General features: G+C 40.9%; 1 protein-coding gene across 9 annotated transcripts in view; it reads left to right on the top strand.

Moving 5' to 3' along the window:
* Positions 1 to 25,313, top strand: part of TENM4 (teneurin transmembrane protein 4) — a 1,040,112-nt gene that overhangs the window by 900,344 nt on the left and 114,455 nt on the right. For all 9 annotated transcript variants that reach the window (XM_075198626.1, XM_075198625.1, XM_075198627.1 and 6 more), the window contains one exon: positions 15,686 to 15,856. In XM_075198626.1, coding sequence (XP_075054727.1) covers positions 15,686 to 15,856 — 171 coding nt within the window. The remainder of the gene's footprint in view (positions 1 to 15,685; positions 15,857 to 25,313) is intronic.

Here is a 25,313-nt window from a genome sequence, read left to right as displayed (position 1 = left end):
TAGCCGCTAATTCTGGTCAATTTTAACTACTGTAATTACCACCCATAATTACTCAACTCTAAAGGAGACCTGAATTATTAAAATACAAATTAATCGGTTCAGTTCTGCGCAAACATATTTAACAAAGAGTTTAACTTGATCTAATCAACATGAGGGAGAAAAGATATTTAATTAGATTTTGATGAAAAATAGTGTTTCATTTATTGCATAATCAATTATTAATTACAGCAATAAGGAGAGCTGGCTGGGTTTACTAATTAACTCATTTAAAAAATTCTGCATAACCTTTCAGTGTGTAATTATTTCCCCGTGTCCTGCTATGACGCGTATGGAGGGCGATATCCTAACTGCGCAGATGTCGATATTGATATACATTGTCTTTTCACTTTGTGTCGCGGGCCAGTGATTTGCTTCGGCCAATTCTCACATCTTTACAAACGTTTATCAGAACGAGATTTGAGCTGATTTCTGTAATTTACCTGCAACGTCTGAAAAATGAAAGCAGTCACTTTTAATTTTTCCAACCAAATGCATTATGCATGCCTAGATGTTTTTAATTTAATTACAGTGTTAAAAAAAAAAAGTAATTTGCATTAGGCAAACGTTTAGATTGTAATTTGATTGGGTTTTAATACCTCTACATAGCTGTGTATATGACAGAAGAGGAATTGTAACTTCTATTGGTGTTTCTGTATGAAATTTTATATGACAAAATCCATTTAATGAGATCTCATTGGTATATAGTAGCGACTTACTCAGGTGTGACCTGTCTATAGTGGGCATTTAAAATCGATACTAGATGTGCTTGTGTGTATCCATTTCACAGTTCTATGATTACCAAGCCTCTAGGAACTGCACATAATATTTAGTAATGTATATTTATAGATCTAAGGACAGATGATAGTACACACTGTACTTGGAGTACCAGCTAATGAGAGTAAATTGTAAACCAAAAGTATAATACAAGCCTTGGGGCATTCTGGGACTAGTAGTACCACACCCCTGGTGAGCAACATAATTGTCTACAGCGGATATAAAACACATTTCTTACACATTAGATTGTTTCATTTCACCGATGCATATAAAATGCTGGTTTTTCAGATAAAACAGCTTCCATATATAACTCTATATGGGATTACAGATCAAACGCGGTGTGGACATCATTTCTCAGCCCTGAAAATCAGATGTTTCTCTTCGACTGAATGGTTTAATATTGATTATTTTCAATGAAAGTTCTGTGGATCTGTAAATTGAAAGTCTTCCACCGTGAACAATAAATACATCACTCTCTAATTATCTTCTGCATGGAAACCACTGTTAGAATGTTAGCTGGGAAACCTGAAGACCGTGTGGGGGTCTGGAGGTAAATCTTATGTCGTCCAGTGATGTTTGTTGGTTAAGTATATGAGGAAAGGATACTTCTAACTGCAGCTCATGTTGTTCTAGAGATATTTAATGTATTATTTATTGATTTATCCAGTTGAGACCAGACACAACTATGCATTTGCCTGAGATTGTGTTAGTCATACTTGCCTACTCTCCCGGAATTCCCAGGAGGCTCCCGAATTTCGGGGGGGCCTCACGGGCTCCCGGAAGAGTAGGCAAAGCTCCCGCATTTGCTGAAATTAACAGCATTGAATGGAGGGGACGGGGCTTAATCGTGCCATTAAGCCCCTCCCCGAAAATTCAATGCCATGAAGTTCGCCACTTTATAGTGGGGGCGGGGCTATGGCGACGCACAACAATGTCACCACGCACACCCACCTCCTACCCCTTGTGTCACATGACTTCTCCCCGGGATCTCCTGCCTACATGCCCCAGCATGCTTTGCCAGTAGACAGCCAGCTGATAGCTGGCAGGGTATGATGGGAATTGTAGTTTGACAACACCTGGAGAAGCTGCCACTTAGACAGGAGCTTTGAACGCAAATAGCGCAGGTGTTCGTACAGCTAACTTGTGGCCGTACGGAATGCTCCTTCCCTTTCATACGTGTGTAATTGCACACAGAGAATGCTGCATGCAGTCTCTGCAGAACTTTATCTCTCCAGTGCGGGAGATCTGTCCAATCTCCCTTCTGATACTACTCTCCTAATGGCAGCCGCGTGCTAGGTTGAAATAAATAGCGGTCAGTGAATGCAAAACGCCCCTAAATATGCAGATCATCTCCGATATAAACAACTATGTGTAATGTTTATTCTTCCAGCATGGTATAAACAAAGATGGCTCCCCCCACTGTAGATTCCTGTACAAGCATTAAAGGATCATTACAAATGTTCTCTCTCTTCACACTCAGTCATCCGTCTTTAAACTTTAAAGGATACTAATGGAGCCTTTCTAGGGGGTTATGTGCCCTCATTTTATGTACTTGACATAAACCGGAGACAATATTGCAGATTGGTGTCAGATCCTGGAATAAAACAAGTAAACAATCCTAAAGGTTAAACGCAGAGTAATGCTTGGCACATCTCAAGGAATGTATTTGGACATGTGTGCCCGGTGGGTATATAGTGCGCCGATCACTCCAGTCTCGTGTAAGAGCCTCTGGAAAGGTCACGTTATTTTTGCTGCACACTTGTTGCCCGTGTAATCTGGCGGAGCATTTGCGGACCCCGTAGCATCCTGGTTGGAGAGACGCTGGCTGCACACAGCCGCCATAGGACGTGTCGGCTTGATGTATGACAGGCTTAAGAGCCCTTGTAGAGAGCTAAGGGTAGCCTGAGGGGAGTATTAGGTTTCATTGCTGATTGTTCAGGAAAACTAGTGTTAGTCTGAATCGCTGTCACATTTGTACAAAGCCTCAGCCACCCCCCTCCCACCCCCTAACCATATTCTGAGAATTTACATGACCATGTCCTTAATCCGTTTTTATTGTCTCTATAAATCACAAGACTCTGAAGCACTGCAGAGCTGGAGGTGCGGACTCCGGAGCATCTGCGTGACCAAGTTACTGTATATCCCCTTTAAGTACAAGTCGTTTCGGTGTCTGTGACCTACAGCACTCAGGTGACGTTAGTCACGCCATCCCCAGTTATTTATCAGGACACAACTGTGAAGAATGAAATACAATATGGTGCATAGATTGTTCTGTCAAGTGCGCGGTGAAACTCTCATTCAGCCGTTTATACACTTAACACCCAGGGCTCCGTTAAATGGAAATTATATTTTATTTATAAGTTTATTCATTCATTTTCTGTTGAACTGGAACCGGCCCTTAGACACAGTGCAGGGCTCCGTTTTGTGGAGCAAAGTGTTTTCACTAGTTTCTAGTGGCTGCAGGCCACAAAATGGCTGCCGTACCTCAGCGACATCGTTGGCTCCTAGCGTACATGATGGATATGGGCTCAGCCCACAACATGGCTGCCATACCTCAGTGACCGCACTGGCTCCTAGTGAAGGGATAGGCTGTATGGTTATTGGCCAAGCCCACAACATGGCTGCCATTCCTCAGTGATACCATTAGTGATGGGCTGTATGCTCATGATGGATATTGGCTCAGCCCACAAAATGGCCGCCGGCACTGTGTGTGTGGAAAAAGGTGTATTTGAATAAATAGTAAAACATACTTGTACAATTAGAATATTGTACAATACTAAACCCTGAAGCAATGTGATATTTTAAAATTGAACTGAAATATTTCATCATCACCATCATCATCTGTTATTTATATAGCGCCTGTCAGGCACCGCCTGTGAGATCGGGACGGATGTCCCGCTGTGCCGCTCAGGCAACCGCTAGGCAACCAGACGCGTCACTTCTGCCCCGCTCGGCCGCCCGGCTACAGAGTAGTAGCATCCCCGTTGCTAGGCTACGCTGTATTGCGTAAGCGCTATGGCGCTAAGATTATGACAAGCGCTGAAGCGCTGAGCCTCATTGGCTAATGGATACATTTAAGCCTCTCTTTGGTCCACCTCCAGTGCCAGAGTTTCAGGTCTACCTGTCCTCCAGCGTTTCCTGTGTACCTGTGATTACTAGTCTCCTGACCTTTGCCTGCTTCCTGATTATCTGCCGTTTGCCTGTGACCCTTGTGACCCGGATTGCCTTGACTACCCCTTTTGGATCTCCCCTTTGTACCTCGCTGCCAGAACGCTACCGACCCGGCTTGACTCGCCACCCCTTCGGATTCTCCCCGTGTACCTGCATTGCCCGCACCATTGCTGAACCGGCCTGTCTGACATTTCTCTCGTGCTTCGCTATCTGACTCGTGGAAGGACCGCGACCTGCGTGTTCCCTGCAGCTGAGTCCATACCTCCTTGCGGGGGGTCCCTGGTGAACACCAGGGGCACGTTAGACTCCGCACCTTCCTCTGAGTAATGCCAACGATAGCAGGTACGCTATACTCAGTTGTGACAGCGCCACTAATTCCGCAGCGCTGTACAGAGAACTCACATCCGTCCCTGCCCCATTGGAGCTTACAGTCTAAATTACCTAACACACACACACACACACACACACACACTTTATTTTAGTCCTGCACATGTCCTCTTCTTCACATCTATGTGTAACCAGTATGAAGGAATGAATACAATAGGTTTTCCACAAGTAAAATGCACATAAAATATAATGGATTCAACTATATGCTTTTAAACATCTGCTTTCACATTGACCTGATTGGACAATTCTTGCTACAATCTGAGGCACTAACACGTCTCATAGAGACTGTAGACCCCAATGCGGATTTTAGCCCAGTGCAGACTGACGCCACAGCTGAGTAAGGCCTTGGGATTATGTCCTGTTTATCATCCGCTCCTTTCTGCTTAGCTGTAGTGCAGAGTGGCAGCACATTCATAATTACCCAGAGGCCAATGTGCCACCATCACACCTCCGACGCAGACAGCCATCCACAAAATGCTGAACCGGCTTATTATCAATTCCGCTGCAAGGTGGGAGTTCCCGCGCTATCACTGCCTGGCCTCGTTTTCCTAATTATAATTAATACCCAAATGGGAGCAACCCCATGATAATAATATATAGACGCACAAATGAAAACTTCATTACCGGAATCTTTGGGGCTTTACAGTAATTGACTATTAAAGGAAAATATTGATGTCAACCAATGGGCTACAGGCAGTGATACCCTTAAATATGGCGAGAGAAGAATGTTTTATAATTGCATAAAATTTACAAATTCCTTTATAGTAGCAGCAAATGGAAAGTCACGTTCTGGATGTTACACCTTTTTTTTTTCCAGTGCACCAGTTCTTTGTATGTCTGTTCCTGCACCATATAAAATGGCTGCTTTTCCTTGTTAATTGCTCACCAGCCTACGTATGAGGAGCTTTAGTATCCCAGCTCTCAGGGGCATATGGTTTTTTGTTTATTTTAACCACTAATGTTCAGGTTATTAGTTTAGAATACACCGGTTATACTTATATATGTGTATATACTCCCTGAGAATAATATCAGTATAAAGGCTGGGTTCTGTTATCTTTGCTTATGGTTGGTGCGTTCAATAAGAAGACTTGAGTATTATAAGAAATAGGCACCCCGTTCTTAGAATTATTACAGATATTAGAATGAGGTAGGGTTTAAATTGGCGTCCATTGTTGAATCAGTGTATGTTAGATGGAGATGTTTTGCAGACAGTGGTTTTTTTGTTCTTGGTCCAAGATTTCTAAGAGGTGGTTGTTTTAAATTGTGCCTATTCCATGTGCGATATAATTAGTTACTGATCTGATACATAGTAACATAGTTGATGAGGTTGAAAAAAGACACCACTCCATCAAGTTCAACCTATTTTGGATCTCCTGCGATCCTGCACTTTGAAATCGATCCAGAGTAAGCAACCGCCAATCTGTTTCAATTGTGAAAATCCCCCCAGACTCAATATTACAGTCCTATTTTCACCCTATATCCACTACTATCCTTCATTTTAATTAATGGTTGTATCCCTGGATACACCTTTCCGCTAAAAATTTGTCTAACCCTTTGTTAAACATATCTATTGAATCTGCCATCACAACCTTCCCTGGCAATGAATTCCATATCTTGACTGCCCTTACTGTAAAGAACCCCTTCCTTTGCTGGTTGTGAAATTTTCTCTCCTCTAACCTTAGAGGGTGACCACGTGTCCTTTGTATAGTTCTTGGGGTAAAAAGTTCCCATGAACGTTCTCTGTATTGACCCCTAATGTATTTGTACATAGTAATCATATCTCCCCTTAGACGCCTCTTTTCTAAAGTAAACATGCCTAAACTGGCTAACCTTTCCTCATAACTTAATGACTCCATACCCTTTATCAATTTTGTTGCCCTTCTCTGAACCCTTTCTAGTTCCAAATTATCTTTTTTATAGAGTGGTGCCCAGAACTGTACTGTATATCCAAGATGAGGTCTTACCAACGATTTATACAGTGGCAAAATTACACTGTCTTCCCTTGCATCTATGCCCCTTTTTATGCATGCCAATACTTTATTTGCCCTTGCAGCTGCTGCTTGACATTGAGCACTATTGCTAAGTCTACTGTCTACGATCACTCCCAGATCCTTTTCCATTATAGATTCTCCTAAATTAATTCCATTTAATTTATAGATTGCGTTCTTGTTTTTGATCCCTGAATGCATAACCTTACATTTATCTGTGTTAAACCTCATATTCCATTTGGCCGCCCAATCCTCCAGTTTATTTAAGTCCCTCTGTAGAGAAGCTACATCTTGCTCTGATTTTATTACCTTAGTGATGTCTTGGTTATTATTAATCCTAGGTGAACTTGCTGATGAGCGCCTGGCCAACTCTCCAGGTGGTCTCTCCTTCTCTATACCCCTTTACCAGCTCTTCATTACTCAGACGCCTTTCCCTAAATGTCTCTGTGGCCGTGTCTAATGCAAGTTCAACTATTACACCAAAAATGTGTTCAATTAAAGGTCACGGTAAAGATGCGACCAGTCAGAGAGAGGTTCCGTTCTCATTACAAGAACCGCAGACTATGAAGTGCACCCAGCGCGCGTTCCGCCATCCAGCGCAGGGTGTCTCGTATCCGGGAACCTGTGGAAGAAACGTCTGTCGTTTTCTGAGGCTGTAACTTGAACAATATGAAGAGAGCAGGGCTGGCTGAGCTGACAGCAAACAATCTGTAGCAGATGTTGCCTTCTACAGGCCCTTTCAATCAGTCCTTTAATTTCACACTCTGTAATTGATTTGTCTGGTTATTTATTAACCTCTCCTCTTCTGCTCGGGGAAACCAACAAGGTAATGTCAGGCCGGTGATGTGCGTTTCTGGTTTTCTGCTGACTATGCTAAATTCTGGGGTGGGGGGGGCGCTGATTCTGTGCCCAGCAGGCATTGTCTGTTCTCCCTCCAGCCAATCTATCAAGATCATCTTCCCCTCCCAGCTAAACTCCCTTTAGTTTATCATAGGTCCCAGGAGGCGGCCATTTTCCTGACCTTGTAAATAACTGTCTTTGCAGATCTTTTGTCATCTTTAGCATCCTTAAGCTCTTGTTTTTGATTTCGGTTGGCTTCTGCTTTGCCTATAATTGCTGATAGATCTCTTCTTTGAAGGGAAATGACTTGTATAAGCCTATTGTGTGCGGGGCCGGCGTCTACACTTATTGCAGGGTTTAAAGGGGACTTGTGACTTTAAGAAACGAGGGCCAAGTCTGTGGTGGTTGAAGCGTCCTTAAGATTGTAGAGTTTCTGTGCTCTGTAGATTGTAACTGTGCCTTATAACGGACATAATGCATTTTATAAGTGGTCAGAAGACGTCTGCATACTAATTGTAAAATCGCTGATGCAAAACGAGGATTGGTTGCACGCAACACGACTTGTTGTGAATTATAGTTTTATGGAATATTTTATAGACTAAATTTTTTTTTGTTTGTTTCGTTTTTAGTGGTAACTCTGCAAACATGTCTCTTTTGCAAATATAACCCCTAACCTATGTCTGATTGTTTGCTAGGCAGACTCTGTCCGTCTTTGGGAGATTGGTGTATTTAGTCCTCTGTCTATACCCGGCCACCGTTCGCTATTTGATCAAAATAAACAATTTGCTCCACTCACTAAATCCATGATGTAGTCCGACTTTTAACGGCAGAGGTCTGCACCCCAAAAGATGGACAGTCTACAGCAAGCGTGAAGGCAGGATACACTCTGCTAGAGTATATTTAGCTATCGATTAGACTTGGGGTATTGTTTATATTACCAAAATTGACACCTTTGTGATCTATTTTACACATCAAAATAGTCCACAAGGTGGACTTATCCTTTTTACGTACTATAAGTATTATGTAGAATTATTTTTCTGAAGAGACACGATTCTTCTAATGTCTAAAGAGATATTTCGCTCCTAAGTTATAGCTTGGTAAAGACAAGCTAACATTAGATTCCCCTCTAGGGGTGCTGTTCCATTGTTATCTACAATTCAGCCGCCCGTTTATCTTGTCCATACAAAAAATAATTCTATGTAGGAAAACGCAGAATAACTTGTATCCGTGTGTTTTACTTAACATTTAGGCCAGGCCTGGCCAACCTGTGGCTCTCCAGTTTGTTTGTTTTTTAAACTACATATCCCAGCATGCCCTTGCAGTTATTGGCTGGCTATCGACCGGCATAGCATGTTGGGTCTTGTAGTTTCACAACATCTGGAGGGCCGCAGGTTGGCCAGGCCAGATTTAGGCCTAATACCCATTGTTGATGCTAGTACAGTGCATATAAACGAGTTTTAAAACGGAAATCATTGGTTCCAAAGACCCGGTACCCAGGCGGGATGTTACTCACGTTCGGGAACTTGACGACAGTTCTGCAGTTATTAAAGGCAGATAAAATGCCAGTGGGTATAAGGCCTTAAAGAGAATAATAACATAAACTCTACCTATAAATAGGTTATATTTCACTTTCATTGTTCTCTTAGGGGACAGAAATTGATACTCATAAGTTCTAAAGTTTCAAATCTGATATATCTAAATGAAATATCTCTATTAAATTCACCACTTTTCTCCCACTTATTATTTATATCTGCAGCAGATACTATGCTTTGAACATAGTAAAACTATAAACTGTGCTCGTCACCTATGCACTGTGGAGGCGGCCATTTTGTGAGTTAAGCCAATGATTCTGAGACCTGCCCGTTCACTGCGATCCAACCAAAATGGCCGAACCTCAGCGATGTCGCCGCTCCCTACGCCACCTTCACGTGATCTTGGACCAGCACGCAATGAGCGAGAATGGATTCACCGACTTGCAATGAATATTGCTTCAGCCTACAAAATGGCCATGGATTTTTTTTTTTTTAATTTAATCTAATATTTCAACATCTGAATATGTTGTATAAAAGCTTTTGTTTTTCCTGAAAGGTTTAGTCTAAAAACGTGACTAAAACCCCATCTATCTATAGCAAAGCGGTAAATAGACTGTTAAAAAATTATATCAAATTTTTCCACCCAATTGCAGTGTCCTGTTATGTAATATTACACAGCATTTAGCAATAAACCACAATGATAATTTAGGCGACGGCTGACTTTTAATAGCGTTGGCATCGCTAGTCGCCGACTCCTGAGGTAAGCGGTGGTTCCAGCAGCCTGCAGGGCCAAACCTGTGATATAAAGAGAAATAAAGTGAGTTTTAGTCAGTGAGGTGACACTGAGTGGTACCAGGACTCCCAAGCACACCGTGTCACTGATCCAAGGCTTGGTCCATCCATCTCTGTCACTCCCTCTGCCTCCCCGGGTGACCTTTACCTCACAGTATTATCACCCTCTCAGTAACCAGAGACCTCTCTGTGCATTCATCTTGTTCCCAGGGAGGTCTGCCAGCAAGCCCGGCACTGGATCAGACTCTATTATACATATCTCATATCTGCTGCACAGGAAGCTCTGTGCATGGTTTGGGATATTCCAGCATCCGAGTCTGTTGTTTGGTTCACTTTTTTTTATTTACAAGTTGTATTTCTGCCCCCACCTCCCAAAAACTCCTTGGGCCTGATTCATTAAGGGTCTTAACTTGAGAAACTTCTTATTTCAGTCTCCTGGACAAAACCATGTTACAATGCAAGGGGTGCAAATTAGTATTCTGTTTTGCACATAAGTTAAATACTGACTGTTTTTTCATGTAGCACACAAGTACTTGATAGCTTATTTGTACACTGACATTTAAAGTTGATATTTGTGTGCTCCATGAAAAAACAGTCAGTATTTAACTTATGTGCAAAACAGAATACTAATTTCCACCCCTTGCAATTGTAACATGGTTTTGTCCAGGAGACTTAAATAAGAAACTTCTTAATTTAAGATCCTTAATGAATCAGGCCCCTTGTCATCTGGTCCTATTATTATTTAATGGCGCAAAACCTCGGTGCACATTACAAATAACACATTATCTGTGTAGATAAAGCACTTTTGCCGCTGTGCAGCACTTGACCGTGAACTGAGAAGTTGCAGGCAAGTCTACATAGAGCTCTGATGTATTCACTGTTGATTGGATATCACTGTAGAGGAAAAACGCCTTTAAAATAAATTCTCTTTCCTAATTTCAATTTGCAATGGACAATACTACGAAACTATATGTAACATATGGTCAGAAAAATTACCCATCAAACGTTATTGCTTGGTAAAGACTCCCTGAAATTCTGTGAATGTTGATTGAGATCTTTAAACTGTTCCTTGGTGTTAGTATGCCAATAAAAACTCTGTAGGGGGAGGCGCTTCTGGGAAATGCAGTTTACATGGCTGGTCTTCGAATGTATTATTTACACTTGACCTAAACATATACAGACAGGGAATCTTCCTTATCAACAGACTGTTTTACCCTCTTTGGGGCTCATCAGTGTAGGTTAGGGTTTTTTTTGCTCCTCTACGGAGACAGCGTCACTAAAGCAATGAGGCTAGTAGTCAGTAGGTAGCAAGGTGCCATTACTGTATATTACAGCTCCTGCTTCGTTACCCACAAGGTAGTTGGGCACAGTCATAATAAATATATAAAGTAGGTTAATTTTACTTAACATTGAAACCGTGTATAATTCCCCCTATAATGTCATGTATATTTGCTGAGATAGAAAACAAATAAGACGTCTGTCTGGGAGCGCGCCACGTCTGCGCTCACCATGATGATGATCTCCGTCTCGCACCTGCATCATTTCAGATTTTCCGTCCCGGTGAATCACTCAATACAGACAATTTCTCATCTTTTCAGGAAATGTTGTTCATTGATATCCATATTGTAATTAACTGCCCCCAGACCGCGGCGTTCGCGCTGTCTGCCTCTGCCGTTACTTGATCCTTGACGTTCAATTACGTTTGCCCTCGTGTTTGTTCTCTGGGAACGCGCTTCGTTCATTTGCAAGACTGATGGTTAGTCGCAGAGCATATTATTCAGCCTGATGTATTTATCAGCTTAACACAAAGCCGGTACCTTTTGAACGGCCTAACAGTAAATGAGATTGCTTTACAAATTACTTTCTGTAAGAGAGAAAAGGTATTTGTGAATTATGCCTCATCTCACTGTCATTTTGATTACATTTGTACATCTCTGGGCTTAGCCTGGCCAGTTAACTCCTTCACCATAGTGCCAGCGGGCCTAGGGGGATGAACACAGGGCAGGTTTTCTGGATGTCCTTTATTAACCACAGTTATGTTGCAAAGTGACTGCTTTTAATGACTCCCTTTTATTTAGGGTATCCCAAATATCCGGTCTCTTTGCATCCTCCAATTGCTGAATTAAAACCAAAGTATTTCCATGCCACAGAGGCGTTGGGTTTAAATGTTGCATTGTAATGTTTTCCATCTATTCTATCATTTTCATGCCAATCTGGCCATTAGGGGGCGCTGTGGCTGATACTTATTATGATTTATTTTTCCTTGATATCGTACAGCAGCTCCCATAAATGTTAAGTGAAAATATAGTTTACTTTTTGTGTAGCCAGTAATTAATTCCCAAGCGCTCTGTGGACATTTAAATAAAATGAATAAATAAATAAAAGCAATAAATATGTTCCATTATCCCTTTTTAAGCTGGCCGATAAAAGTTAAAATGGAAAAAAACAATCCATAATTCATTATTAGTTGGAGACGGAAATTGAAATGTGTGACCTTTTCAAAGTTGCAAAGTTGTCTCATCAGCATAGACAGCGGAGGAGAGAGCTTTATTTTATTTATTTTTTTGGAGGGGGGGAGGGAGGTTGCTTTTAATTATTTGTCAGAATTTCACAAAATCCTGGGAGTAGTTAAAAGGGAAAAGTTCTTTAAAGATACTGTGTAGTTTTATTTTAGTACGTAAAAACTTAATATTTAATGTGAATAATATTAATATTAATTTGTGTAGTATCTTTCATAACCTACAGGTGTCACTGTTGCTACTGCTGTCGGTGATTTAATTTAGCCAGCGATCTGGCATTTGATATTGTATTTGTATAGGGTGTTATTCTTTGCCCTTCAAAGTAAAAAGCCCCATTTTCTATCAGTATAATGTCCTCATCTACACTTCGTCCTAATCAGTTTTACCTTTGTCAGACATAATTGCATTCCTTCCACCTGATTCACAAAGGTCAGTGACTTTGAATGTCCCCCTCCTAATCAATAACGATCCATAGTAAAATATTAATAGAGATCACATACCTGTTTAATTCATTCTAACGGCGACGTGCATCATACCCGCTGTCTGATAATTGATGCGTCTGCTGCGGGTCACATCGCACAGGTCAGCGGGATGTATTACTTATTACCAATCTCTGGGGATGGTGTGTTAGACTGTGTGGGACGTGTCACCTCTTGACATGGGCAGGGGGTTATTTCATGTAACACGTATGTTTGTGTTCTTATGAGGAAGTGACAAGTATTCCTCTTGCACCGTGTGCCAAAGGGTATTTTGGAAGCTGATACTGGACACTGTGCCTCTGTGATCCTGGGGATTAACCCTGGGAGCTGGGCCAGAATACCGGAAAACTAGTCACGTATTCTGCACAGACCGTAGCATGTTGGGGACTGTTTCCTCCATCAGAAAGAAGAGAACACTATTGCATTTAGAAATACCAAAGCCAATGAGATCCTCTTTTACCTCGGGAAATATTGGTTTGCCATAAGTGTTTTAGTAAATTTTATATGGAATTGATGGTAAAAAAATACTAAGAAAGGTTAACAACTTTGGCTAGCAGAAAGAAAGTATCCGGCTTCATAATTAGCAGAAATTAGGTTTTGTGATGCTGCCATTTTGACCTCCCCAGGTAATCATTTCTATGGGGGGGTATTCAATTGTCCGCAATTTTTTTTTTTTTTTTCCCCCAGCATAACAAAAAAAAAAAAAATCTCCCGCGGGTTTTTAACTGCAATAGCGACCATTTTTAGTTAGCGCAATTCAAATGAATAAGAGGGAGCGCTGCCCCCGCGCGTTAAACATTGTGTTTGCGAGTTTTTAGGGGAGTTTTAGCGCATTCATGTATAACACAAGAAAAAGGTTTTGCATACATTTCCATACATTAGATTGCATTACACATTGATAATATCTACATTACAGTACTTTCTTTAGCATATTTTTTAATTGAACTATTTTTTACCGTAGAATCATCTATACCATGTCAAAACACATTACGACATTCATATTTGTACCAAAAACATACATAAATATAATTATTTAGTGATTTTTTTTTATTTTTATTTTTTTTTTATGTTTATTTTAATTCATTATTTTTTCACAAGAAAATCAACTTTTACATGTTAGGCATTAGTGATAAACATAAGTTTTTTTTTAACTTTTTTTTCAACATTATTACATAATTTCTAATACTTTTCAGAGGTTTTTTATTTTTAACACACCCCAAGGAGGTGCGAGATAAAACAGGATATTTTCCTGTTTTACCCGCCGCGTTAAAAAAACAATTGAATAGCTTTTAACGCGGCTGCCTCTCGCACACCCTATACTTGTAATAGACCTTCTACTGGAGCGCGAGAGGACCGCTTCATGCAAAAAAACTTGAGAGTTAAAAATGGAATTGAATTGCGGGTGAAGTTAACCCAACAATGATAAAAAAAAACACAGCGTTAAAATGACTTCACGCGGTCAAAAAAACAACTCGCTGACAATTGAATACCCCCCCAGGTGTTCTTCTCCCCCTTCCTTCCTGTATAGCATCCTACAATTTGGACATCATCATGCAGGAAGTTAATAAAGTGACAGACAGAGTGGTCTACTAGTAAGACCGTTGTGTGTCGCTGCAGCCGTAGCCAATGGTGGCCTTGGGCTAGATTTACTAAGCTGCGGGTTTGAAAAAGTGGGGATGTTGCCTATAGCAACCAATCAGATTCTAGCTTTCATTTATTTAGTACATTCTACAAAATGACAGCTAGAATCTGATTGGTTGCTATAGGCAACATCCCCACTTTTTCAAACCCGCAGCTTAGTAAATCTAGCCCCTTGTGTGTATTGTAGTGCCGATTTTATTTATTTTTTCTAAATAATTTGATTTTATTGAAGTGTATTAAAAAATAAATAAAAAATAACCTGTGCACAGATATGGGAGTGTTAGTTCTTATACTTTCCCAGAGATAATTACTGCCCCTTCTTGCAAGGTCATATTTTGCATTTTACTCATGTGTTCTACCATAACACTCTCATGACGTTTTGTAATTGTGTTATTAATGAAGTTAAATAATCGGTCCGATGCATCCATTGATCAGATATGTTTTAATCTTATATATTTTGCTTTTTTTTTTTGCATTTTTGAGATGTAATGTATTTATGGTATATGTGTATAAAATGTTGCATTTTAATGTTATCTAGTCCCCTACTAAAAAAAACCTCAGCGCTGGTAGTGCCACCGTTTCTGACATTTGACCTGTAAGAGAGCTTCCAGTGACCACACTTAGAAGAGATCTGTCCAGTTCTTCTAGGACATACTATATTATATATTACATTAGGGAATCTGGTCCTCCAAGGTGTAGGATACTGTGTCTACAATAAGTCATGTTGTAGCTTGCAGTTATTCCGGATCAACCAATAATCAATCATTTGTGGTATACAGCCAAGTACATGTATTATGTAGGAAATATTCCTGAACAGATGGATTGTTAGATTTAAAGGGTCACTGGTAACTAGTGACATAATTGAGGCAGGAGGCACTTTGCCTCATGGCTCAGTAACGTCTAGTTCCCGGTAAACTGATGGACTCACAAAATGGCTGCTTCTATGGCAGGCAGGTGATGCTACACTTTTTAAAGGGGTTTTGCACTTTATTAAAGAACTTCCTTATTCTCTTCCCTCCCCTAATCGCAGTACTTTGGTGGGGGTCCCTGCCATCTGCCCTATATAGCCAGCAGCTCCGCCGGTCACCTTCAGCCACGCAGAGGGTGCCAGGACCATTATAAGGACAGTGAATGATGGAGGACCCCCACCAAAGGGCTGTTCTGGAAAGAAGATTTAATAAACTTCTGGAAAGTCCCTTCATACCACGGTGCCACTAATTATATTGGTTACTGCGTACTTGTGTGGCGTCTACGCCTGTCATTAAATATTTTTGTAGGTTTGAGTTCACGAACCGCACTCCAGGTGTTCAAATGCCCATGAAATAAAAGTTAACCGAATAATATGTTTTATAGAGCGCACACATCTTTCGCAGCTACACAGAAACTAGTGGGTGTTGTGTGGTTTGATGTTTGTTCAGATATTGTAGCATTGGTTGAGGTCCGTGAGAGACTTGTTGGGTGTTTTGAGGGGGGAAATCTCGTACCCGACTGAAATACGTGACTCTTCTTATTGCTCACCACAGCCATGCACCTGTTTGGCCTAAACTGGCACCTCCAGCCGACGGACGGGCAGATGTATGAGATCACAGAGGACAGAGCCACCAGTTGGCCTTTGCCAATGGACGTCACCTTGTACCCTTCAGGGGGGACAGGGTTAGAGTTACCTGAGAGGAAAGGCAAAGGATCCGGCGAAGGTATGGTGTGTTATCCGTGTTGTGAGTTCCTCGTGCGTTCAGTGTCACATGCCTCATCACGCCTGCTGTGTGCACATTACATACATCATACATACATACATCCAGCTGTGTTCTATGCCACATCTCCCAGTACTTTCATTGTTCCAACATTACAATTTAATCGCATAAATTAACCCATTCTAGCCTTCCCATTATGTTGTCTTTCCCTGTTTGACTTTTTTGTGTTTTTATATTTTATTGTTCCTTTATTATTTTTCAGACTATTTTGATATTATCTTTTTATTTACAATTATTTATTTTAAAGACATTTTAAACAGGAATACAAATACCAGGACCTACAAAAACACAGTATAAACTTGCATCTTAATTTTCAGAAACAATTACAGGGGAAGGGAAGTGGGTAGAAAGCAAAGAGGAATTAAGCAGATTAGAAAGTGTAAGGTCAACCGAACGTGTCTCCCGGTACTCTATTCAATAAGCAATAGAACCGGAAACCATACAGTAATTTACATTTTACGTACCCTACACTTCGTTACGTCAAGTTGGTGCATTAGATAAGGTAAGGCGCTAATTGCCTAGGACGAAGTTCGGACGTTGCTCAGGTAATACAGCAGGATTAGCTCGTGCTTGGATTGCATGTAAATAGTAATTAGAGCACTTTGACCATATCAATGTATGTTGATCAGTCTTGTTATGAGATGACGAATGTATTCTTTCAACTTAACAGAGCTCTTCACATAATGCAATCTAATGTTTAGGTAGGAGAAAGAGTTTCAGAATTAAACTTCTATCGGCATCTAGCAAGAATAATATCCGATTATTTTATTGTCTAGAAATCGCTGTAGAGGGTTGAAATTATAACATACATGCGATTGGTAGACTGCCCTGTAAACGGAATGCCATTAACATCATCCACAAACCTGAAATAGGAAATTTAACAGAAGTTTATCACTACGCATGTCTTTTCCAAAACTATAATATTTATTCAATACTATAGGAGACCGCCACCATCTTGAAATTAGTTTATAATGTGTTTTTGGGTTTGGGTTCGAATTAGCTGGATGTGAGTGAATATGTTTAAAAATTTTACACCAATGAAGCACCGTCAACCTCAACTCCTAGTTCTCGTTCCCATGTGGAAGCCGTAGATGAAGGCAAATGATTTGTTGGGATCGTATCTGTAGAATTGTGAATGAGGGCATGTAACAAGGAATCCATAAATTAATGTTTTATGTTCCATCCAATTTAACGCTCTCAAGTCACCACGAGTGGAGTTGTATAGAGCAAATCTGATGCTGGATTTGTTTACGAATCTAAAAATTTGTGTTGTGTTGTCCAAACTTGGCTGTACTTTCTTCTAAGGTTGTCAGATTGTTATTAGATAGAACATGCTCTATATGGTTTTCTAACTACAATATGCTTCATCTAATCCTGGCCAAAAATCATTGGTTGACCAGCGATAGCGTTAACGTTGTCTGACCTCTTCATTTATCCAATCACGGCCGAGATTTCAACTGAAAAGGAGTTTCCATTATCTCAATGGAAGTCCATGATTTAGTGAGCCTACGTTCATTTAAGAAACGTGTATTTACACTCTCTCAGGAAAGCTTTAGGAGGATGGATGGGAAGAGTCTGTATTATGTATAAGATGTATAATATTTTGGGTAATATAATTATTTCAATATACTGAGTCAAACCAGCAAAAAGAGTAATTATATTTTTATAGATTACCAATTTGCGTTTGTTTTTATCATCAATATGTCATTACAGCAGCAGTATATTTTTAGTCAATTAATTTTAGGATTATGTAACTGTACTATGGTGGTGGCCATTGACTGTTCACTTGTAATTCTACCCCAATCACTTTTTTTACTTAATATTTTCATGATAACACATGCTAAGCCCTTCAACCCAAATATATTAATACGCAAGGTCCATTGGAATGTACAGCAAGTCTTTCTCCTCTTGACAAGGTCATACTTACACCCCAAGATTAAATGGGGCCCCATACCATTCCAGTAATGGATTACTTACCCTAAAGTGATCTTAGAATTCACCACTGTTCCTGCACATTGTTGATAGGTGATAAGATAGACATTTTCCGAATATTACAGCTATGTCCCTACTCCAATGTAAACTGTACTTGTTCAATGCCAGCTCCTTCCAAATGACCTACCTGATATTAAATAATTGACAACGCCCATTCTCCCACAGAATTATGTCAATATCAGTAATATCTCCTGCATTAGGCAAATAACTGCAGTAAACCTCAGTCCCCCATAATACTCGGTGGGGACTGTGGGCTGGGCAATTTTATCAAGCTCCGAAAAGCTTAGGTCCTATGGGGAGAGCATTGCAGAAGAAGGATCTTCAGATCCCTCTCAGGCAGCGTTGCTGCTCTCCTGCGCCGTTTTACGCAAACGGCATCTGTACATACACGACCCTAGGTCGCACGTAAAGACTCCTCCGGTCAAAAAGTCATCGCCAGGGCAGCCACCTCTCGGATGTGCTGTAGCGGCATGACAGTGGTAAATTGCCCTGAAAAAGTCATCTGTCATCGTTGCGATGACTGATGATACTTAATGGGTCAAAATGTTGGTCATTCTGAAATAGGCCCCAAAACATGTAGTACTCTTTCAGGAAAAATAGTATATGTGTGTGTATGTATATATATATATATATATATATATATATATATATATATATATATATATATATATATATATATATATATATATATATATATATATATATATATATATATATATATATATATATAAAATCAATATAAACTACTGCGATGCCAAATAGTAGTTTCTGATGGGAAAATCATGGTTCAGTGAAGTTGACTTTTCTGCCGTAAAACAGACTTTATATTGACCATGTGACGGGTTCCACCAGCTGTAGCAGCAGATACGGAACAATTAACGAATGTCTGGATCACTTCAGTTCTGGAAATAAGAAAAAAACAAAACAAAAAATAACCCCAGGGTTCACGTATGAACCTCTTGATGTATTCCCAGGATGATCTTTTTTTTGTGCAGTCTAATTGCTCATTGTGCTTTAACCCATCGATCTGTCCCAATTCATCAGTCTACGTTGGATGATGTTTGCCAGCTGTTATTTTTCACATGCCGGGACCAACGGACATCTCTGTTTCATTTACCAAACCAGCTCGAAATGTTGGAGAAATCCAGGTCGTGATTACAATTTAGGTCCTCTAAAGCTACAAATTGCTTAATTGGGTAGGAAATACTGATCCCGTCCTATGTTTGTTATAGAAGCCAACAATGTGGACATTATACAGAGCCAGCAGATCTGTTACCCCCGGGGGCTTTTACGGAATACGGAGATTGTGCTGTTTGTTTTCTGTAAACTTGTTGCTACAAATTTTAGAACATGATCAACAAGTGTTTCCTGCAATCCTCATCCTCTCCGTTGTTGAATGTTTGTTATATGAACCTTGCCATGGTCTATGTTGCAGGGAGGATGTAAAAGACATGTATGGCATAACATGCACAAATATGTTTGTGGGATTTGCTGACCAGGATTACACACTATGGGACGCATGTTCGCGCAAAGAACATAGTTGGGAAGAGATGCGTGCTCCAAAAAAAAGCATACACATGTATTTGTTGACGTATCTCATGATGTCCAGCTGAGAAAAGTAGCATTTGCGTCAGGCATGTGCGCGTGTATACTTACGCTCCACAATATCCAGGAGATATGGCTTCATAGTGTTAGGAGGAAATGTCGCATATACCACAATATAATAATGTAATATACACAAGAGCATATTGTCTGGGCCGTTGTTAATAAATGCGATAGTCCGTTTCAATATAAAATGTAAAAAACACTTAAAAAAATCAAATAACAATCTTTTTTTATTATTTTAAATTTCAATTAATTAATTTGAATAGGCGACTGCCGCGTCATAGAATGTAGCCGCCAAACTAATGAATTAAGTAATTTTATCAGCTAGAGCGGTCAATACGCAATCGGCAACTCAGAAGCCAGCAGTTCATCGATGGACATTGAATCCGCTGTCCTTCTTGTGTTAGGATAAATACTCTCATCCATAGCTTGCAACTAGCCAATCCCTGTTCCAACTGCAGCCCAGATAATTCCTACTTAACCTCCAGAACTTCTTACCTATCTGCTGCTAAACTATCCTTTCATGCATTCAGTGCCTGCCATAACTGGTGCTGGCTGTGCGCTCTATAGTATCGGCAAACTGCAGTGCCCAAAAGGGATCCAATTTGTACTCTACTGCTGCTTTCTACACCAACAAGCACCTGTGCATAGACCGTCGACCAGTGTTTGGCCACCCAGTTGTGGCATATTTAAAAAGTATCTTGATATTTATTGCATGGTCCTAGTGGCTGGATCGGTCCATGCATTGCCAGAATTTCCCTGAGTGTATATATATGCACGTGTCAGTGGTTGTAACATAAAGGGATATATTTAGCATCAGAACTCAGAAACCACAGAGATAAACCAGGATCCAGATTCAGAGACACAGAAGGCAAGGTGAGATACAGCACCAAATCCGTATCCAAAGACAAGGTCAGCAACAGTTAGGCAGAGATAGTGCCGAAATAGGAGAATAATTCAAAGCCAAAGTCAGTGTAGGAATGAAATAGGCAAAATGAGGAGTCGGACAGGGTCAAAACACGAGAAGTAACAGCACACTTCTGGAACGATCATGACACAACTCAGTGTGTGCCCTGGACTTCTAGACACGTAGTGCCAATGACTTCCAGAGCGGCTCATCCCAGTGCGTCAGGATGCGCCGTTGGGCAATAGATTCCTTTAATGAATATATTAAGTTTGGAATCCATAAGAAAGCTGCTGAGCTTCTCATATACGGGGTTTTCTGTTTAAAAACAAAGACTGTAGAACCAATAGTGACTTATATTCTTTTGCAGGAGACGCATGCTTTTCAAGCAGGGTCAAATTCTTATCCCATGTTGTAATAGGCAGTTTAGCACTCCTTTCATGCGTGCTTGTAGCGATCGTGCTCCTATGTACCGACTCGCAATGCCTTATTGTAAACCCAGCCCAGAGTTATATCACTTAGATTATGAAGACACTATAATATTATTTATTTATAAGGCGCCACAGATTCTGTAGCACCAGATACAGAAGCAGGTAACATTGATTGAATTGGAGGAAGCGCTATGATATCCAGGTATTTACAGCCGAAAGACAGCTAGAAACCTGTGTTAGGAAGGCATGAGAAAGATCAGGAGAGGAAACATAGATTTGGGTGTCATCAGCATAGAGGTGGTATCATTGAATAAGTTCATTGAGAGAGGTGGTGTAGAGAGAGGAGAGCAGAGGGCCAAGGACAGAGGCTCGGGTGACTTCAATAGAATGAGGAATAAGGGGGGGGGAGGGTTGGAAGCTGAAAAAAAGAGCGACCAGAGAGGTAGGTGATAAACTAGGAGAGAGCTGTTTTGCAAAGACCTAGGGAGTGAAGGGTGGTAAGGAGGAGAGAATGATTGACTGTGTCAAAAGCAGCAGAGAGCTATGTAGTGCGAGAAGGGAGAAGTGACTTGTGAACTTTGCTGAGAGCGAGTCGTTTGTTTCTTTGGCGAGGGCAGTTTCAGTTGAGTGAAGGTGAAAAAAAGTCAGACTGGAGAGGGTCAAGAAGAAAGAAAGTGGGTCAGACATTTTGAAGACAAGCCGTTCAAGAAATTAAGAAGCAATGGGAAACAGAGATATGGAACGATTGGGACAAGGGAAGGTTTCTTGAGAATAGGGGAGATGAGAGCATGCTTGAAGGCTGAGGGAAGAGAGCTTAATGATGTGAGCAAGGTGGCAACAGGCATTGGGAGCAAAGGGAGCAGAGCAGAGTAGAGGATCTTGGAGGGGACAGGGTCAAGAGGACAGGTTGTAGAGGAAGCAGAGGAGAGAAGAGGGAGGATCTCAGGCACAGTTACAGGAGGGTAGGAGCCAAGGGTGGCAGAGTGAGTGATAGGATGGTTGGGGGAAGGAGAGTTTGGCGATAACCGATATCATTGAGAATATAGTCAATTTTGTCCTTGAAGTAGGTGGCAAAGTCAAGAGCCTTGATTGACGATGGGGGAGGACACAGTAGAGAATTAATGGTAGCAAAGAGGCGTTAGGGTTTATTGGACAGGGAGGAAATGAGTGATGTTTGGCAAGAGAGAGGGCAGAACAGTAGGAGGAAAGGAGGAATTTAAAGTGACTGAAGTCAGCAATGCAGGGGAATTTCCTCCAATAGCGTTCAGAGGGCGTTTTGGAGGGGTCTAGTAATAGGGAAGTGCCAGGGTTAGATTGGTGGAGACGATGTGGGGTGGCTGGGGTTGCAATTCAAGGACAACAGAGAGTGAGGAGTTTTTAAGAGAGACAGCCTCATTGGGGCATGATAGGGAAGAAATGGGAGTGAGGAAGGGTTTGAGGGAGGTCGCAAACTTGATGGGGTCAATGCTGTTGATGGGAGGTTGCGTCTAAGCGACTTTGGGTGGGAGAGGGGCTGCATGGGGGAAAGAGAGGGTAAAGGAAAGGAGATTGTGGCCAGAGAAGGAGAATATAATAAGGTTGTTGGTATGTAGGTGTCATCAAAACTTTTATGAATCTTTGTGCTTACTAGCAAGCCACAGGACTGTACTATGTGTTAGATATTGCCAGATCACTAGAAGCAAACCCTCCTGGAAACACTGCAATCACAAGGAAGAGGTTAGGTGAAGGTTGCAGTATATATTTTTTTCATAAATATATTGCAGCTGGTTTAATAAAAAAATGTGCGGGGTAATTTCTGACACTTAATATTCAGGTGGGCTTAACCTGCTTGGTCAGTGGTCTTTTTATAATCCAAACCAGACGCCAAATTTCCTGATCTCGTAAATAAAAGTAATTTGACTGTCAAAATTAATGGGTCTCCTTCTGTAATATATATATTTTGTTTTATTAAACTGCAACTCAGACCATAAAACATGTCGGGAAAGAAAAGCAGCTATAAGCGCGGATGCTTTAAGCAATTATTTATTTTCTTTTAAACCATCTTTGTGATGATAATGTACGTTAACTTTTGCATTGTGACAGGATCGCATCTATTCATGTGTAAGTATATGTTCAAGTACAGTTTCCCTGTGGATCTATGTCTGTAGGACTCGATGATATCAGAGCGGATTAGAACTAGTGGTTGTTAAGTCGGAATGTCTTCGCTGCGCTGTTGGAGCTCCCGGCGTTTTCTTTACTGCAGTAGGAATGTACAATGTGCCATTTGTGTTTACTTAGAAATGTGAATAGATTTGGCGTGGAGAGTACGTGTTTGCATTAGTGTCACCAGCTTGAAGGAAATAAGTTTGTCAGTGGACAAGTGGATAGGAAGTGACATCTCCATCTTTCAGCCACAACCATGTCCATACTTGGAGTCCTTCCTGGATGAGACTGTTTAGTGTTTTGTTTTGATAATTGGCTCTGGTAACTTGATAAGACCGTCATATAACCCTTACATCAGGCGGTAAGAATCCTCCATTGTTAGTAACTGGTGCAGTGTACTGGGAGTAATATAGGTCCCCCGTAGATTGTTATAAAGATCTCGCTATGACCGTTTTGGCCTGTGTTTTAATGCGGCAGTATAAAGAGGGAGCAATGTATCTTAGGAGCGGTCCCAACCATTTTGTTGCCTAAACCAATATTTGTCCTAGGCCTATTTCACTAAGAACTAGCAACATAAACATACTTGTCAACTTTTCCTCATTAGCTTCAGGGAGATCCCGGGGGAGATGGGCGTGCGGGGCGGGGCTTGACAAATTGCATCATTTTTGCCCCACCCCCAAATGATTATCACAATTTTAGCCAATGACATCAGGAGTGGGGCTAAGATGACGCAATATTTGCGTCATTAAGCCCCCCCACCACTTATCTATACTGCGGGGACGAGATCCAGGAGATTGCCCTGCTCTCCCGGGAGGTCTCCCAGAAATGCGGGAGTCTCCCAGACATTCCGGGAGAGTAGGCAACTATGCGTTAAAGAAAAGCAGCTAATGAATCTCTAGAGACTGAAGTGTCTTTTACATTTCTGTCTCTATTACTGAAGTCATGTTGTCTTACCTGTCAGTCTTTGATTAAATCTTGGTCTCCATGAAAATGGCCACCTCCATAGGCATCAATACATGGACATTGGACACAATTTCTGAATTGTGTCATCATGCCACAGATGGTGAAGCCAACCATGTCTTGTACTGGCTCAGCATCAGGGAGAATGCCAGACTCTTCAGGGAGTGAGGGAGATCACCCCTAGTTCAGGGAGTCTCCCGGACATTCAGGGAGAGTTGGCAAGTATGAACATAAGTGAGGCAGAAAGTTTCTCACACCTTGGCTCTGTCACTAGATACTAGTCAATTAATAGGCGGCTTTTCTGTGAAAATGCATAAAACGACCGCCTCCATTGTGTGTAGGGTTCAGATCCAATTCAAGAGAAGGGAACGCTCTTGGTACTTTTTAATAAGTTCAATTGAAAGGTTAATGTTGGGAACAGCTGCTATTCCACGCTCTAAGAATGGGCAACCTTTCTGACAATCAATTTAGCATAATTGACTGTCAGCATTTTCAAAATGGCTACCTCCACGGTGTGTAGACAAAAAGTGCATTTTAAGTAAACATGGATCTAATCATAACTATATAGCCATTGTATGTACTTTTGCTAAATGCCTGTTACCACATCAGTGACAGTACAGCTTGTTCATGCACACTAAGCAGAAGGTTAATATATTATTGGCTAGTCGTACTGCTCAGTGAGCAAGAAGACATCACTACCCCATTACAGAAAAAGCTGGGCGACGGGACCACGTTGGCAATTTTACTTTAGAAAGGGAAAGACACTATTAAGTATTTTACCCAAAACTAGAATAGGATTACCTGTCATGTTATGTCATTACTACTATGTGGGGATGTTACATACAGATTGGCACCTTTGTGTCATCATATATTCAAATGAAGAAGGTAAAGAAGGTGCAAGTTTCTTAAGACTAAATTGGGCGGCACAGAAGTTGGCGTTCCTTCTGCACCTCGGAGTCTGGGATTCCATTCTGACCAAGGCGTCGTCTGTGTAGAGTTTGTATGTTCTTCCCATGTCTGTGAGTTTCCTCTGCATGTTGTGGTTTCCTCCTATGGACCATTGGCATACCGGCAGATTAATAGTGTCTGATGTGCTTGTACGCCTGTGGTAGGGGAATTAGATTGTAAGCTCCACTGGTTCAGGCGCTGGATAAGGTTCTCTGTTTTGCAAAACACTGCAGATTATGTGGGTGCTAGTTAAATAAAGTATTTTTACAAATCTATTTATGTCAGTTGTCCAAATGTGTCAGTGTAAAAAATAAATAAAAAATAATCTATTTTATGAACACTGGAAAAGGAAAACATTATAACCTAATGTTTATATTTCATATTTGTGCTTTTGCAAATGTCCTGATTGTTCCATAAA

This window comes from Mixophyes fleayi, chromosome 2 (genome assembly GCF_038048845.1).
Source record: "Mixophyes fleayi isolate aMixFle1 chromosome 2, aMixFle1.hap1, whole genome shotgun sequence".
Taxonomy (NCBI): Eukaryota; Metazoa; Chordata; class Amphibia; order Anura; family Limnodynastidae; genus Mixophyes; species Mixophyes fleayi.
The sequence above is the reverse complement of the archived record's forward strand: the minus strand, read 5'-3'. Positions and strand labels throughout refer to the sequence as shown.